Source organism: Carcharodon carcharias, chromosome 5, assembly GCF_017639515.1.
Source record: "Carcharodon carcharias isolate sCarCar2 chromosome 5, sCarCar2.pri, whole genome shotgun sequence".
NCBI classification, from domain to species: Eukaryota; Metazoa; Chordata; class Chondrichthyes; order Lamniformes; family Lamnidae; genus Carcharodon; species Carcharodon carcharias.
Genome location: NC_054471.1, coordinates 172,884,823 through 172,900,727, shown reverse-complemented (window position 1 = coordinate 172,900,727; position 15,905 = coordinate 172,884,823). Strand labels below are relative to the sequence as shown.

The following is a 15,905-nucleotide window of genomic DNA, read 5'->3' as shown; positions in this document are numbered from 1 at the left end:
ACTGTTCTGGAAATTTTCTGTTCATCATGCATACCAATAACTTGGATATAGAACAGAAAGGTGTGTTTGTAGAGAATACTAAAATAAGAGAGAAAGTAAGTGATTCCGATGACCAGAGGGAGATAGAATTCAATGTGAGTTGTACTTTTTGTGGTTTTTGTAAATAGATTTTTGGGGCAAGTTGGCCAGTGTAGAAGAGCAAATAGATCTGGGGATTCAAGTTCACAACTTAAAAGCAGCAGCAGATAAGGATATAAATGGGTTTCATGATTCAGTGACTGTCTTAACTTTTTAAAAATAGGTATGAAGAGGATGGAATAAAGGATCTGGCACATGGGATTAGGGCTACACTACACGAACCTCTTGAGCCAAATGGCCTCGTTCAGTGTCATAATTTTATTGATCTTGACAGGCATATATAAAAATTTGAAGCAGAGGTATGTACAGGGCCCTAGGGAGAGAGCAGGGCACTAGGATTAAATATGGTGATTGATCCAGCAGAAATACATTGGGCTGAATGGCAACTTATATACTGAATAGGTCTATTATGCTGTGTCCATTCTACTTACAAACAAATAAAGTAGTTCTACCATGCAACCTGACCTTTTTTGGCAGCTTATTGTATGAGTTGAGGGTTTAAAACATCAAACTCTACTTTTCCATGAAAAAAGTAGGACCTGCAAAATTGAGGGCAGAAGGCATTCTTAGAAATGAGAAAGTAAATAATGATTTGGAAAAACAATGTGAGCATTTTATTAATGTTGAAATGGAAATTTGGGTATTTGTGATAGCTCTAGAGTAACACACTTGTGTTGTTTTTTTAAAGAATTTGCTGGGATCTGTAGGTGTAATTCACTTGTATAACTTTAATCTTCCAACAGCAAATTGCAGATGAAAGCCAGGTGCGAATTGAGCTGCAGATGGCACTAGACAGCAAAGACAGTGATATTGAACAACTTCGTTCTCAGCTGCAATTAGTGCAGGTGGGACTTGACACTACTAGTATTGGCAGTGGGCCTGGTGATGCAGAAGCAGATGATGGATTTCCTGGTATGTATGTTTTTATTTCCCCAAAATAAGACTTATTATCTTTGGGTATTGAAGTAATTACCTTTAAAATTCAACAAATTATTCCATTAACTAAAGCCGATGTCTTGGTGTATGATAGCCTAATAAAGGGAATTATGCTAAACTATGTTTACGGCCTTTGGAAAGAAAATTATACCTGAGGGATGTTTAATGTATTTTGGTTATTTTTCACATTTATAATTAGTTTCTGGTTACTTTTCTAACACATATTGTTTTAAATCCAAGAAATTGGTGGTACGTTTTGAGTTTGTTTTACTGTCCTGTAATGTTTTATTAAGCATTGCTTAACTCCTGAATTTGCTAATATTGTAGAAGCCAGGATACTGATATTTTGGGAGGATTCAAAGGAGTGCAGTATGTTTGATACTAGGACTGTTAAGTTATGCAGAGGGGCTTATGGAGCTGAACACTTTTCATTAGAGGAAAATAGATCCTGGTGGCATTAAATACTGAGCATTGTAGATAATGTTGATGTGAACAAACTAATTTGCCTTTGAGTGAGAGGAGCAAAACTAGAAGACATAGGATCAAAGTCACTGAGATTAAAAAGAGATTTGAAAGCATTTTTCTTTCCCGATAAAATAGTGGATATGTAGAATAGACTTGTGTTAGAAGTATTTGATATGCCAATTAATTGCCCTCTGAACGCGCAGAATAAATACCTGGTTGGTGTAGGACTCGGCATTTTAGGATTTCAAAGGGCTATTTCAAAGCATGGTTCTCACTGTAGCAGGAGAAGACCTTTGATTCAATTAGCTTGTCCATTAATTCCTTTTTTGCAAGGTATTATTAATCTCTCCATAAATTGTCAAAACTACAAAAGTGTTGAGCTATAAGGAAAACAAGTAGTTCAGTTTGTGAGTGCAAGAGTGTTTCATGTCTTGGGGAGCAGGGGACAAAATGGCCTGATATGCCTTACACCACCAGAAGTCTCCTATAGATTATGAAGGGGCGTTTAAAGTTTTGGGTCATTTGATCTGGTTTGGCCTACCCTTGCTTAAAATAAAAGCTGTTGCTTTCAGGAATAGGGAACATAAGAAAAGTAGTTGTGAAACTAAACAAAAATCATATCCAGGATTAAATGATCACAAACATCTTCAACAGACAGCACCTTTTCACTGTTGCAAACAAATTAGAAATCATTGTAAGGCTAGGGTTAAATACATAAAATATGCAACAATTCAAGTTTGGAAGAGCAAAATAGATTTGTTAAATTGTACTGAGAGAGCCTGAAGCAAATATGTGTTTGGGCACTCAACCCATTCCTGGTGGACATGAATGCACAGCACTAGTTAGGTAACACAATGAAATGAAATTTCCCTCTTACCTCAACCAGTGTGGAAGTTTAATATTTTTTTAGGAGATGTGCCATTATTAAAGCGCTTTTAAAACAAAGTTATTTTGTGTAGCAATATAAAATATAGCTGCATTTATCAAGCTACAAAAATACACTCTACAGACTTCAAAAATTTTGTATTTGACTTACTTTTGCTCTTCTTTCTGCTACCTGATTATTTCTGTTCAGGTTAGTTTTTTTATTTTCTAATTTTTTTTATACTAACAAACTATGTAAAGTATAAATCTTTTCTACTTGTTTGTTGCCTTGGTTTTCTCAGTTCGTATAACTCAGTCCCACACAACGGAGTCCATGACTTTTAGCTACAAACGCTCTTCCACCTCTGTCACCCTCGCCACTAAGCCCTCTTATTCTTACCTCCATGATTCTGATTCTGAGTCTGACTCAGATGAAGACGCAGAGTCCATTGTACGTCCACCGTCTGATCCTGGCTCTGATCCTGATCTTGAACCTGATTCTGCAGGTGACATACTGCATGTGACTTGAACGCCATTTGCTTTTATTTAAAAAACTCTATTGTTAGAGTTTGTCTAACAGTCTTTGTAAATGCAAAGATTGAGATGCCAAAATGTTGTTTGAAATGGAGTATGCAGGCGTATGAAGAAAAGAAAATATTACCTTTATAAAAAGCTATCTCTTAATCTTTTGTACTGGCATTGACCTGGTTTGTAGGAATTAATTTTAATCAATACTTTCACCTAAAAGAGCCCGTGCAAGTCTTGAAGTGTGACTTGCTTATTAACTTTTAATTGAAATCGTTGCATGGCTGATCACCCTAACCTCTTGATTGTTAATTATATGGCTTTTGTTCTGGCTTATAATGCAGATTCTAGGATCATGCATGTTTTACCTTGTTTAGATAAGGTAATATTAAAGAGAATCCCATAATTCAGTGGTTAGCATTGTTGCCTCACAGCTCCAAGGACCCTCATTCAAATCTAAACTCGCATGTCTGTCTGTGTGGAGTTTGCACGTTCCCCCCCCCCCCCGTGTCTCTGTGGGTTTCCACTGGGTGCTCTGGTTTCCTCCCACCGCGCAAAGACGTGCTGGTTAGGTGGATTGACTATGTTAAATTGTCCCCCAGTGCGTGCGTGCGTGCGCCCTGTCCTGGGTGTACCCCGCCTAGCATCCATTCCTTGTTGGGATAGGCTTCGACTCCCTATGTTCCTGAATTGGATGAAGCAGTCTTGGAAAAGTGAGTGAGTGAGAATCCCATAACTTGGACAAGTTTCAGTTCAAGAATATTATGGACTTGTCAAGTTTTAATTATTTATAAGAAGTTTTGGGTATTATTGTAACTGAGTGCATAGTGTTTGTAGTAATAAACGGTGAGGAAAAGCTGCAGTTCAAATGAGGACTGAAGACAAAATGGAATGTTCTGCAGGTTTGACTTCTAAATTTCTTCAGTTTAAGACAGGTACATAAGTTGATACTCCGATGGAGTGTGAAGATGTGCTTCCAGCCTGACAGAAATTTTCAAGGCTTTCTGTTTATCAGTAAGATGGCTTACAAGTTCTGGCAGCCTTTTAAAATTCATTTATGGGATGTGGGTGTCGCTGGCCAGGCAACCATTTATTTTCCGTCCCTAATTGCCCGTGAGAAGGTGGTAGTGAGCTGCCTTCTTGAACCGCTGCAGTCCATGTGGTATAGGTACACATACAATGCTGTTAGGGAGGGAATTCCAAGATTTTGACTCAGCAACAATGAAGGAACGGCGATATACTTTCTTCCAGGATGCTGATTGAATTAGAGGGGAAAGTCCACGTGGTGGCATTCCCATGTATCTGCTGCCCTAGTCCTTCTCGATGTAATGACCATGGGTTTGGAAGGTGCTGTCTCATGAGGCCTGGGGAGTTCCTACAGTGCTTCTTGTAGATGGTACTCTCTGCTGCCACTATTTATCGGTGGTGGAGAGAATGAATGTTTGTTGGCAAGGTGCCAATCAAGCAGGCTGCTTTGTCCTGGACGGTATCAAGCTTCTTGAGTGTTGTTGGAGCTGCACTCATCCAGGCAAGTGGGGAGTATTTCATCACAGTTCTGACTTGTGTCTTATAGGTAGTGGATAGGCTTTGGGGAGTCAGGAGGTCAGTTACTTGCTGCAGGATCCCAAGCCTCTGATGTGTTCTTGTAGCCACAGTGTTTATATGGCCAGTCCAGTTCAGTTTCTGGTCAATGGTAACCCCTAGGATGTTGATGGTGGGGGATTCAGCCACAGTAATGTCATTGAATGTCAAGGGGTGATGGTTAGATTCTCTCTTGTTGGTCATTGCCTGGTGCATCTGTGGCACGACTGTTACTTTCCACTAATCAGTCCAAGCCTGGATATTGTCCAAGTCATGCTGCATTCTGACATGGACCAAGAAGTAAAACTGATTAGTTTTCTTATATTTAGAAAATGTACAAAATACATTGCTGGGTATAAAAACTGTCAGGAAACCAAGTACAAATAGCACTCCATTGGATGCCCAGAATTTTTGATCAACTGCCAGTGTATTTTTTTCATTGCATTTCCATTGTTTTTTTAGAATCCAGATTGGAAGGTTGGCTTTCCTTGCCCATGCGAAACAACACAAAGAAATTCCTATGGCGAAAACAGGTGTGTTTTTTCCTTTCAAAGTAGATCCCTTTAAGTGTTTTTCTGGATTAACATTCATCAGCTTGATAACATAGGTGTTTGAAATTTAGTTTGGGATTGCTACTTGCAGGCCTTTGGGTTCTGGTGATGAATTTGCGATGGTACAGCCAGTAATATGTCTATGTGGCTCACATCAAAAGTGGTTAGCAGAATGGGTAAAGGATATACCTACATGTAATTTTAGGTGTTTTGATACATGACCTTGTCTGCTAAATTCTACTTGGACAATTTGGCCGAATTGCAGATAACAATTAATATAATATTTCATATCAAATTTTCCCTGAAAAAGCAATCTTTGGATTAAGTTTTTATGTAAATAAAAATTGTGGTCATTCTGGTTCATAGAATTCCCCTAGCCCATATGAAAGATTTAACTCTGGTTGCTCCTCCTTCATATAATTGTTACCTTGAGTACAAGGGATATGGATACCAATGCATCCGGGCAACCATCACTAAATCTGGTTGGACCACATCAAGTGTTATCAGATCTCGGTCTATTTCACTATTTCAAGATCATCTTGGAGAGCAAAGGTAACCCAGCTTTGTTTCTCCACTACCAACCATCTCCTGTGCAAGTGGTCGCAGAGAGTTGTCATAAACAAAGTGTTTCATAAACAGAATATAAATTTAGAATTTGGTGAGAGTGGAGCTCTCTGCTGAGCTCTGGACGATGGATGAGTAGTCTCAAACTGAAATTTAGCTTAACTTGTTTAAAAATTTAACTTAGTTTCTTTTAAGTTTAGCAGTAGCAGTTAACAGTCGATCAGTGGTTGCCTGAATGGGAGCTAATTACTGTGAGCAGGAAACTGAATGAGCACCTTGTAACTTGGGTATGGCTCAAGAAGATGTATAAAAGTAAACAGAATGTGCTGCTCTACAGTGTGGTACAAAGGAAGGTGAAAATGGAAATTTGAAATGAGTGGACATTGCTGCTTTTTACCTCCAGTATGACATGTGGTTTTTGTTGCAGGTAAATATTTAATTTAATCTAACTAGAAGTTTAGTTATATCAAGTATTTGGTTCAAAAACTATCAGCTAAGTTGATATGAAGGAAGTTGATGTGAACTTTAAATAAATACATAAAACAAGTTTGGATGGAGTCGAAAGTGCAAATGGTGTGCCACAACTACTACATGTGGGTGTTTGTGGAGAGGATTGCAATCCTGGACATCTGTATATGTAATTAAGTGACTGCATCTTGAGGAACTTCGGCTCAGAGTTGAGCTGGAGTCTGAGGCCCAGGCATTGCCAGACATCAGGGAAGGGAAGAGTTACCTGGAATTTTGGCCCACGAGGCGGTCATACCTCCTTGGTTAAGACAGGTACAGGTCTGGTTAGTGTCATCAGAAGGAGGGTCTGGCAAGTAAGGGGACCCCAGGTGCATTGTTGGAGGAGACTCTCAGCCCTTTTCCAACATGTGCAAGAATCCTACTGCCTGTGTGGATAAGGGCAAAAGCCTGCAAGGTGGATAAGTAACTGACCGCAACACATGGGACAGGAGGTCATTCAAGTAGGGGTTGTAGTTAGGGATGTATTGGGGTTAGGGAGCAGTATAGTCAGGGCTGAATACTACAACTGTGACAGGGAGTCCCAAAGATCCTGTTGCCTATTGGTGCCTGGTTTAAGGTCATGTCCTTTTGGCTGGAAAAGAACTTGGATTGGGGGGTGGGGTCATGAGAGGGATGCTGTTGTAGGAATGCATGTGGAAACCAATAATGTTGGTAGAAAGAGGAATGAGATTCTGTTGAGTGTGTTTGAGGAGCTAGGGTCCAAATTAATAAGTAGAATTTCAACGATAGCCTGTGGAATGCTATCCGAACCATGTGTAAGTTGGTTAAACCAATCAGAGAGTTGAATGTGTGACTCAAAAAGTGGTGTAGGAGATAAGGATTTTGATTCATGAGGCACTGGCACCAGTAATGGGGGAAGAAGAAGTTGTTCAGTTGGGAAGGACTCCAGTTGAATTGGACTGGGACTGACATCCTCACAAATTGAATAACTAGGGCTGTAGATAGGAGTTTAAACTTAAGGGGTGGGTATTCATTCAGAGGAAATTTATAATCTAAGGAGAAAAGTCAAGGCCATCAAACAGTGTAGTGACTTAGTTAAAGATGAGCAGAGGGACAGGGAGGACAGAGCTTTATAAACAATAATCATAATGGTAATGCACCATCCTGACTTGGAACAGTATCGTCGTTCCTTCACTGTGGCTGGGTCAAAATCCTGGAACTCCCTTCCTAACAGGATTGTGGGTGTACCTACACCACATGAATTGCAGCAGTTCAAAAACGCAGCTCACCGCCACCTGCTAACTAAGAGGTGTAAATACATAAAGCAGTTGTTACGAATAAACAAATTAATGGCATAAATAAGGGTCTTATCGAATGAATAACAAATACAGAAACTTTATTGCATGGTGACAAAGGATGAAACTAAATATTCCAGAGCACTTGACATTGTGGATTTTGATTCATGGGGGACTGGACAACATGGACAAAAGCTTATAATGAAGGCAATATGATAGTCATGTGGACTTCAATTTTTTATAGACTTGAGAAATCAAAATCAGACTGGCAAAAGTAGTTTGGAGGATGAGTTCATGGAATGTATACATAAAGATTTCCTAGAACAGTACATTGTGGAACCAAGCAGGCAAGAGATTATCTTCTATCGGCAGATAAATAGTAAAAGGATGATTAAAAGGAGGAGTAGGGCCTATTAAGGACCAAAAATGGGATTTATACGTGGAGGCAGGGGGCAGGGCTGCTGAGGTGTTAAATGCATACTTTGTATCTGTCTTTATCAAGGAAGCAGCCAAGTGACAGAGGAGGAAACTCTGTCACTAGAAGATTTCAAAATTGATAAGGAAGAAGTGTTGGATAAATTGTCAGTATTTTAAGTTGACAAGGCACCGGGACGGAATGCGATGCATCCAAGGATATTGAAGGAAGTGAGAGTGGAAATTGCAGGGGCACTGGCTTTAATCTTTCAGCCTTCCCTAGACTCGGGAGGTGCCAGAGGACTGGAACATGACACCCTTGTTTAAACAAGGTTGTAGGGATAAGCCCAGCAATTAACGACCAATCAGTTTAACTCCAGGGTGGGGAAGCTTCTAGAAACAATTATTTTGGATAGAATTAACAGTCACGTGGAAAAATGTGGATTGTTTAGAAAGAGCCAGCTTGGATTTCTAAAGGGGAAATCGTGTTTAACTAACTTGCTGGAGTTTTTTGAAGAGGTAACCGAGAGGGTTGATGAAGATAATACTATTGATGTGGTGTACATGGACTTTCAAAAGGCATTCAGTACTGTGCCACACAACAGACTTGTGAGAAAAGTTAGTTCATGGAATAAAAGGGACAATAGCAATGTGGATACAACATTGGCTGAGTAATAGGAAACAGGGAGTAATGGTGAAAGGATATTTTTCGGGCAGGAGGAAGGTTTGTAGTGGAGTTCCCAAGGGGTCGGTATTGGGACCCTTGCTTTTCCTGATATATATTAATGATCTAGATCAAAGTGTGCAGGGGACAATTTCAAAGTTTGCAAATGGTACAAATGCAGATGGTAGCATTGTAAACTGTGAGGAGGACAGTGTAGAACTTGAAACGGACAGACAAGTTGGTGGACTGGACAAATAGGTGGCAGATGAAGTTCAATGCGGAAAAGTGTGAGGTGATGCATTTTGCACTGAAGAACATGGAGAGGCAATATAAAATAAGGAGTACAATTCTTAAGAGGGTGCAGGAGCAGAGGTCCCTGGGTGTATATGTGCATAGATTGTGGAGGGTGGCAGGACAGGTGGAGAGAGCAGTTAATAAAGCATAGTATCCTGGGCTGCTTTAATAGGGGCATAGAGTACAAGAGCAGTGAGGTTATGGTGAGCTTATATAAGACACTAGTTAGACCTCACCTGGAGTATTATGTACAATTCTGGGCGCCAGACTATAGGAAGGATGTGAACACATTGGAGAGAATGCAGAAGAGGTTTACAAGAATGGTTCCAGGATAAGAAACTTGAGTTATGAAGATAGATTGGAGAGGTTGAGACTGTTCTCCTTGGAGAGGACAAGGCTAAGAGGAGATTTGATAGAGGTGTTCAAAATCATGAGAGGGCTGGATAGAGTAGATAGGGAAAAACTGTTCCCATTCTTAAAAGGATCAAGAATGAGAGGGCACAGATTGAAAGTGATTTGCAAAAGAAGCAAGTGTGACGTGAAAAAAACTTTTTCACACAACGAGTGGTTTCAATCTGGAATGCACCATCTGGAAGCGTGGTGGAGGCAGGTTCATTTGGGGCATTAGATGATTATTTGAATAGAACCAATGTGCAAGAGTACATGGAAAAGGCAGGAGAACGGCACTAAGCCATAATGCTCATTTCGCGAGCTGGTGCAGGTATGATGGGCCAAATAGTGGTCTACTGCATTGTAACAATTCTTTGTAATGAGACAAGGTTAATTAGTAATCTCATAATAGGGGATCCTCGGGAAGTGTGATCATAATATACTAATATTTCACATTGAGTTCGAGAGTGATGTACATAAGCCCAAAACTAGAGTATTAAACCTCAATAAGTCATTATATGTGGTGGGACAGTGGAAGTATCAGCTAAGGCAGATTGGGAAATTAGATTAAAAGGTTATATCTATAGATTAGTAATTACTAACATTTAAAGAAATATTTAATAATTCTCGGCATGTATACAGTCCTTTGAGAAATAAATGCTCTATCCATGGGTGATTAAAAAGATTAAGGATAATATTAGGTTAAAAAAAGAGGCTTATAATATTGCCAGGAAGAAAAGTAAGCCTGAGGATTGAGAGAGTTTTAGAAACTCAGCAAAGGATGACCAAATATTGATAGATGGAGAAAATAAAACATGAAAGTTAACTAGCAGGAAATACAAAAACAGATTGTAAGAAGGAAGAGAGTAGCAAAAGTAACTGTGGGTCCCTGAGAAGCTGAGGCAGGAGAAATTATAATGTGGAATAAGGAAATGGAAGAGACATTAAACAAGTATTTTGTCTGTCTTCACAGTAGAGATACAAAAACATACCATAAATAGTGAGGAATCAAGGGTCTAATGAGAATGAAGAACTTGAAGTAATTAATATTGGTAAGGAATAAAAGTACTTGAGGAACTAATGGGACCCAAAGCCAACAAATACCCTGGACCTGATGGCCTACACCCTAGGGTTCTGAAAGATGTGGCCGCAGAGAAATAAATGCACTCTTTGTGATCTTCCAAAATTCCCTATATTGTGGAACAGCCCCAGTGGATTGGAAGGTACCAAATATAACACCTCTATTCAATAAAGAAAGAAAGGAGGGAGAAAACAGAGGGAACTACAGGCCATTTGGCCTGTCATCAGTCATTGGAAAAATGCTGACTTCATTATTAAGGAAGTGATAACGGCACTTAGAAATTCATAATATGGCTAGGCAGAGTCAGCATGGTTTTATGAAAAGGAAATTGTATTTGACAAATTTGAGTTTTTTTGAGTGTGCAACTAGCAGGGTACATCAAGGGGAGCCAGTGTATGTCCATTGACATTCAATAAAGTGCTGCATGAAAGGTTGTCACACAAGATTAAGGCTTGTGGGGTTGGGGGTAGTATTTTAGCATGGTTAGATGATTGGTTAAAGGACAGAAGACAGAGTAGGATGAATAGATCATTTTTAGGATGGCCGGTTGTTAATAGTGAGGTACAACAAGGATACTAGGCTTCAGCTGTCTACAATTTATATTATGATTTAAATGAAGGGACAGAGGGACCAAGTTTGCTGATGATGCAAAGCTAGTTGGGAAAGCAAGCTGTGTGAATGATTCAAAGAGTCTGCAAAGGAATATAGATAGACTAAATGTGTGGGCAAGAAAAGGTGGCAGATGGAGTATATTGTGGAAAAATGTGAGGTTATTAAAGTACAAAAAAACTGAATATTTAAATGGTTAGAAACTGGTAAATGTTCAGAGGGATTGGGATGTCCTAGTACATGAAACACGGCAAGTTGACATGCAGGTACAGCAAGCAATTCGGCAATGGTATGTCTGCAGTAAATTCCAAACTTTTAACTCTTGCGATGCATTATGTTTACAATCACTTTGTGTCATAGCGGATACTATTTTTTATACCTTTTAAGCTACATCCAAATTACATGTGCTGATTCAGCTTCCTGCTCACGATAATTTGCTTCTACTTAGACAATCATTTACAGCTAATTAATTGTTAATTGTCATTGAAGGGCAGTTTGTGTTGAATAATTTGCAGTTTCTTTTACTGTTTTTAAACTTCTAAGTTAAATTTAAAAAGTTAAATTAAATTTTACATTGCTTTTGACATTGTTCACCGCTACTGCTTACCAGAGTGTTCCACTTGCACCAAATACCTAACTTTTAGACTCTGTGATGCACTTGTTCTGCGACCAACATGAGCTAATGGTTCTTCTCCTATCTACCCTCCTCTCCCTCCAATTTCTCTGCTCCTCATGTCCATTAAACCCATTCCTGATCAGTTGACCCCATTCCCACTGAACCTCTTCCCACTTGGGCTACCTTCTTTGCCCCCAAACTAGCTAGCATTGTAAATGGTTCCCTCTCTTCAGGTACGAACTCTCTCCCTTTCAAAACAGCAAACTCAGAAAAACCATCCTAGATCCCTGTCTCTTTGCAAACTGCCTTCCTATTCCTGACCTTCCTTTCCTCTTCAAAGTTCTTGAATATGTTGTCACCTCTCAAATCTGTGTCCATCTTTTCTGCACTTCCAGGTTTAAATCACTTGAATTTCCTGCCCTGCCACAACACTGAAACAGCTTCTGCTCAAAGCTGCAAGTGACATCACTGGTGCATTTTTCTTCCTCAATCTCTTTTTTTTCCCCAGCTTTCAACACAGTGATCACACCATTCTCTTCCAGTGACTTTCCTCCACTGTTTAGCTCAGCATAAATGCCTTTGCTTAATTCCACTTATACCCATTTGATTGAAGATGCTTTAGTTACAGAAATGCCTTCCCTTTCCAACCTCACACCACTGCTTCCAGATTCCCTGAAGGTTCTGACCTTGGCCCCTTTCTCATCTTGATTTGCATGTCCCCCTTGGGCACATCATCTGAAGACATGGTGTAGAATTTTGTCAAAGTGGAAGAGATCCATCATCAGGGTGGTTTCTGGATGGCTGGCACGTTTGGGCAGGAAGCAGGACTCCCCCACATTATTATCAGCACGAGTTAATTAAGAGCCATCAGACAGGGGAGGTGGCCAATTAAGGAAGGGCAAACTTGAATGAGCTGTAATTTCCTCCAGTTAAACACTAACAAGAACGTAAGCAGTAGGAGCAGGCACAGGCCATTTGGCCCCTCAAGCCTGCTCCGCCATTTGATAAGATCATGGCTGATATGATTATAGCCTTAACTGCACTCTCCTGCCTGACCCCCATAACTCTGGACTTCCTTGTCAGTCAAACTCTGTCTCACTCAAACTTGAATGTATTCAATGACCCAGCCTCCACTGCACATTGGGGAAGCGGATTCCAGCCCTTTGAGAGAAGAAATTCCCGCTCATCTCCATCTTAAATGGAAGATCCCTTATTTTGAAACTGTGCCTCCTAGCCCTAGATTCTCCCACAAGGGAAACATTCTCCCACAAGAGAAACAAGTGAAGCTAAGTAAAGGTGGAGGAGCAGCACTGTAAATCAAAAAGGGCATTGGTGCAATAGTTAGAAACTTTAGTTCAGGAGATCAGGATGTAGAATCGATTTGGGTGGAGATGAGGAATAGCGGAGGGGGTGGGCGTGGGGAGTCATTAGTGGGAGTTGTCTACAGGCCCCCTAACAGTAGCCACAGTGTAGGACAAAGTATTCAAGAGAAAATATTGTGTGCTTTTGATAAAGGGACGGCAGTAATCATGGGTGATTTTAATCTACATCTAAACTGGAAAAACCAGATTGGCAGTAGGAGCCTGGATGAGGAATTCTTAGAATGCTTTCATGATAGTTTCTTAGAACAAGGAAACTATAGGCCTGTTAGTTTGATGTCTGTCATGGGAAAGTTGCTAGAATCGATCATTAAGGAGGTTATAGCTGGGCACTTAGAAGAGCTCAAAGCAATCGGGAAGAGTCAGCATGGTTTTGTGAAAGGAAAGTCATGTTTAACAAATTTGGTGTTTTTTGAAGGAGTACTGTGCACAGTGGATAAATGGGAGCCTGTGGATGTATTGTACTTGGATTTCCAGAAGGCATTTGATAAGGTGCCACATCAAAGGTTATTACTGGAACTAACCAGAGAACAGATTATATTAGACTTGGTATTGTACAATGTGACCGGATTAATTAATGACCTCTGAGTAAAGAGACCCCTAGATAGTAGCAACCACAATATGATTGAATTTTACATCTAGTCTGAAAGGGAGAAGAGTAGGTCTAAGACTAGTATCTAACTTAAATAAGGGCAACTATGTGAGGAGAAAGTTGAGCTGGCTGAAGTGAACTGGGAAGCTAGGTTAGCAGATAGATCAATAGAGAAGTGGCAGACATTTAAGGGGATATTTTAGAGTATTCAGAATAAATACATTCCTATTATAAAAAAAAAATTCTAAGGGGAGGACACACCATCCCTGGTTAACTAAAGAAGTTAAGGAAAGCATCAAACTTAAGGAAAACGCATATAACTCCGCAAAGATGAGTGACAGGACAGATGATTGGTCAGAATATAAAGAACGGCAGAGAATGACTAGAAGGTTAACCAGGAGGATGAAATTAGAGTATTAGAGGAAGCTAGCTAGAAATGCAAAAATGGATAGCGAGAGTTTCTATAGGTATTTAAAAAGGAAAAGAGTAAGTAAAGTGAGTGTTGATCCTCTAGAGAGTGACAGTGGGGAGTTAATAGTAAATTATAAGGAAATGGCGGAAGAAATGAACAAATGTTTTGCTTCTTTGCTCACTATAGAGGATACAAAAAACATTCCAGTAATAGCTGTAAATCAGGAGGTGAACGGGAGAGAGGAACTTGGTGTAATTGAAATCACTGAGGAAACAGTACTGAGCAGATTGACGAAGCTGCAGGCTGGCAAGTCTCCGGGTCCCACTGGACTACATCCTAGGGTCTTTAAAAGAGGTGGCTAATGAGGTAGTTGGTATTAATTTTTCAAAATTCACTAGATTCTGGAAGGGTTCCATCAGACCCATCAGCAAGTAGCAAATATAACCCCTCTATTCAAGAGAGGGTGGCAAAAAACAAGGAAACTATAGGCCCATTAGTTTGATGTCTGTCATGGGAAAGTTGCTAGAATCGATCATTAAGGAGGTTATAGCTGGGCACTTAGAAGAGCTCAAAGCAATCGGGAAGAGTCAGCATGGTTTTGTGAAAGGAAAGTCATGTTTAACACATTTATTGGCGTTTTTTGAAGGAGTAATGTGCACAGTGGATAAATGGGAGCCTGTGGATGTATTGTACTTGGATTTCCAGAAGGCATTTGATATGGTGCCACATCAAAGGTTATTACTGAAAATAAAAGTGCATAGTGTAGGAGGTAACATATTAGCATGAATAGTAGATTGACAAAGAGTATGCTTAAATGGGTCTTTTTCGAATTGGCAGGATATGACAAGTGGCGTCCCACAGGATTCTGTGCTGAGGGCTCAACGTTTTACGATTTACATCAATGACTTAGATGAGGGGAGTGAAGACATGGTAGCTAAATTTGCAGATGACACAAAGATCGGTAGAAAAGTATGTTGTGAAGAGGACATGAGGAGGTTGCAGATGGATATAGATAAGCTGAGTGAGTAGGCAAAGATCTGGCAAATGGAGTTTAATGTGGGAAAATGTGAAGTTGTTCACTTTGGCAAGAAGAACAAAAAAGCAGAGTACTACTTAAATGGAGAACGGCTGCATAATTCTGAGGTGCAGAGGGATCTAGGTATTCTAGTACGAGTCACAAAAAGTTAGTATGCAGGTACAGCAAGTAATTCAGAAAGCTAATGGAATGCTATCCTTTATTACGAGAGGGATTGAACATAAAAGTAAGGATGTTATGCTTCCGTTATATGGGACATTGGTGAGACAGCACCTCAAATACTGTGTGCAATTTTGGCCTTATTTAAGGAAGGATGTAAATGCATTGGAGGCGGTTCAGAGGAGGTTTACTAGATTGACACTTGGGTTGTCTTATGAGGAAAGGTTGGACAGATTGGGCTTGTTTCCACTGGAGTTTAGAAGAGTGAGGGGCGATTTGATTGAAGTATACAAGACCCTGAATGGCTTTGACAAGGTGGACTTGAAAGGATGTTTCCTCTTGTGGGTCCAGAACTAGGGGGCATTGTATTAAAATTAGGGGGTCTCCCTTTTAGGACAGAGATGAGGAGTATTGTTTTTGTAAGGGTTGTGCGACTTTGGAACTGTGCCTCAGAAGCTGGATGAGGCAGGGTCATTGAATGATTTTAAGGCAGAGGCGGATAAATTCTTGTTAGGCAAGGGAATCAAAGATTATCGGGGGTAGATGGGAATGTGGAAATCAAAACACAAGAAGATCAGCCATAATCTTATTGAATGGCAGAGTAGGCTTGAGGGGCTAAATGGTCTACTCCTGTCCCTATTTCTTATGTTCTTATTCCCTCAGCATCTACCCTGTCAAGCCCCCTTAGGTTCTTATGTTTCAATAAGATCAGCTCTCATTCTTCTAAACTCCAATGAGTATAGGCCCAACCTGCTCAACCTTTCCTCATAGACAAATCCCTCCATCCCAGGAATCAGCCTAGTAAACCTTCTCTGAATTGGTTCCAATGCAAGTATGTCCTTCCTTAAGTAAAGTGACCAAGACACTGCACA

At 40.1% G+C, this 15,905-nt stretch overlaps 1 protein-coding gene across 2 annotated transcripts in view; it reads left to right on the top strand.

The window, feature by feature from the left end:
* The window catches only part of rock2a (rho-associated, coiled-coil containing protein kinase 2a), a 239,694-nt gene that overhangs the window by 202,751 nt on the left and 21,038 nt on the right, over positions 1-15,905 (top strand). For both annotated transcript variants that reach the window (XM_041187906.1, XM_041187907.1), the window contains exons 26-27: positions 882-1,050; positions 4,972-5,042. In XM_041187906.1, the coding sequence (XP_041043840.1) occupies positions 882-1,050; positions 4,972-5,042 (240 nt within the window). The remainder of the gene's footprint in view (positions 1-881; positions 1,051-4,971; positions 5,043-15,905) is intronic.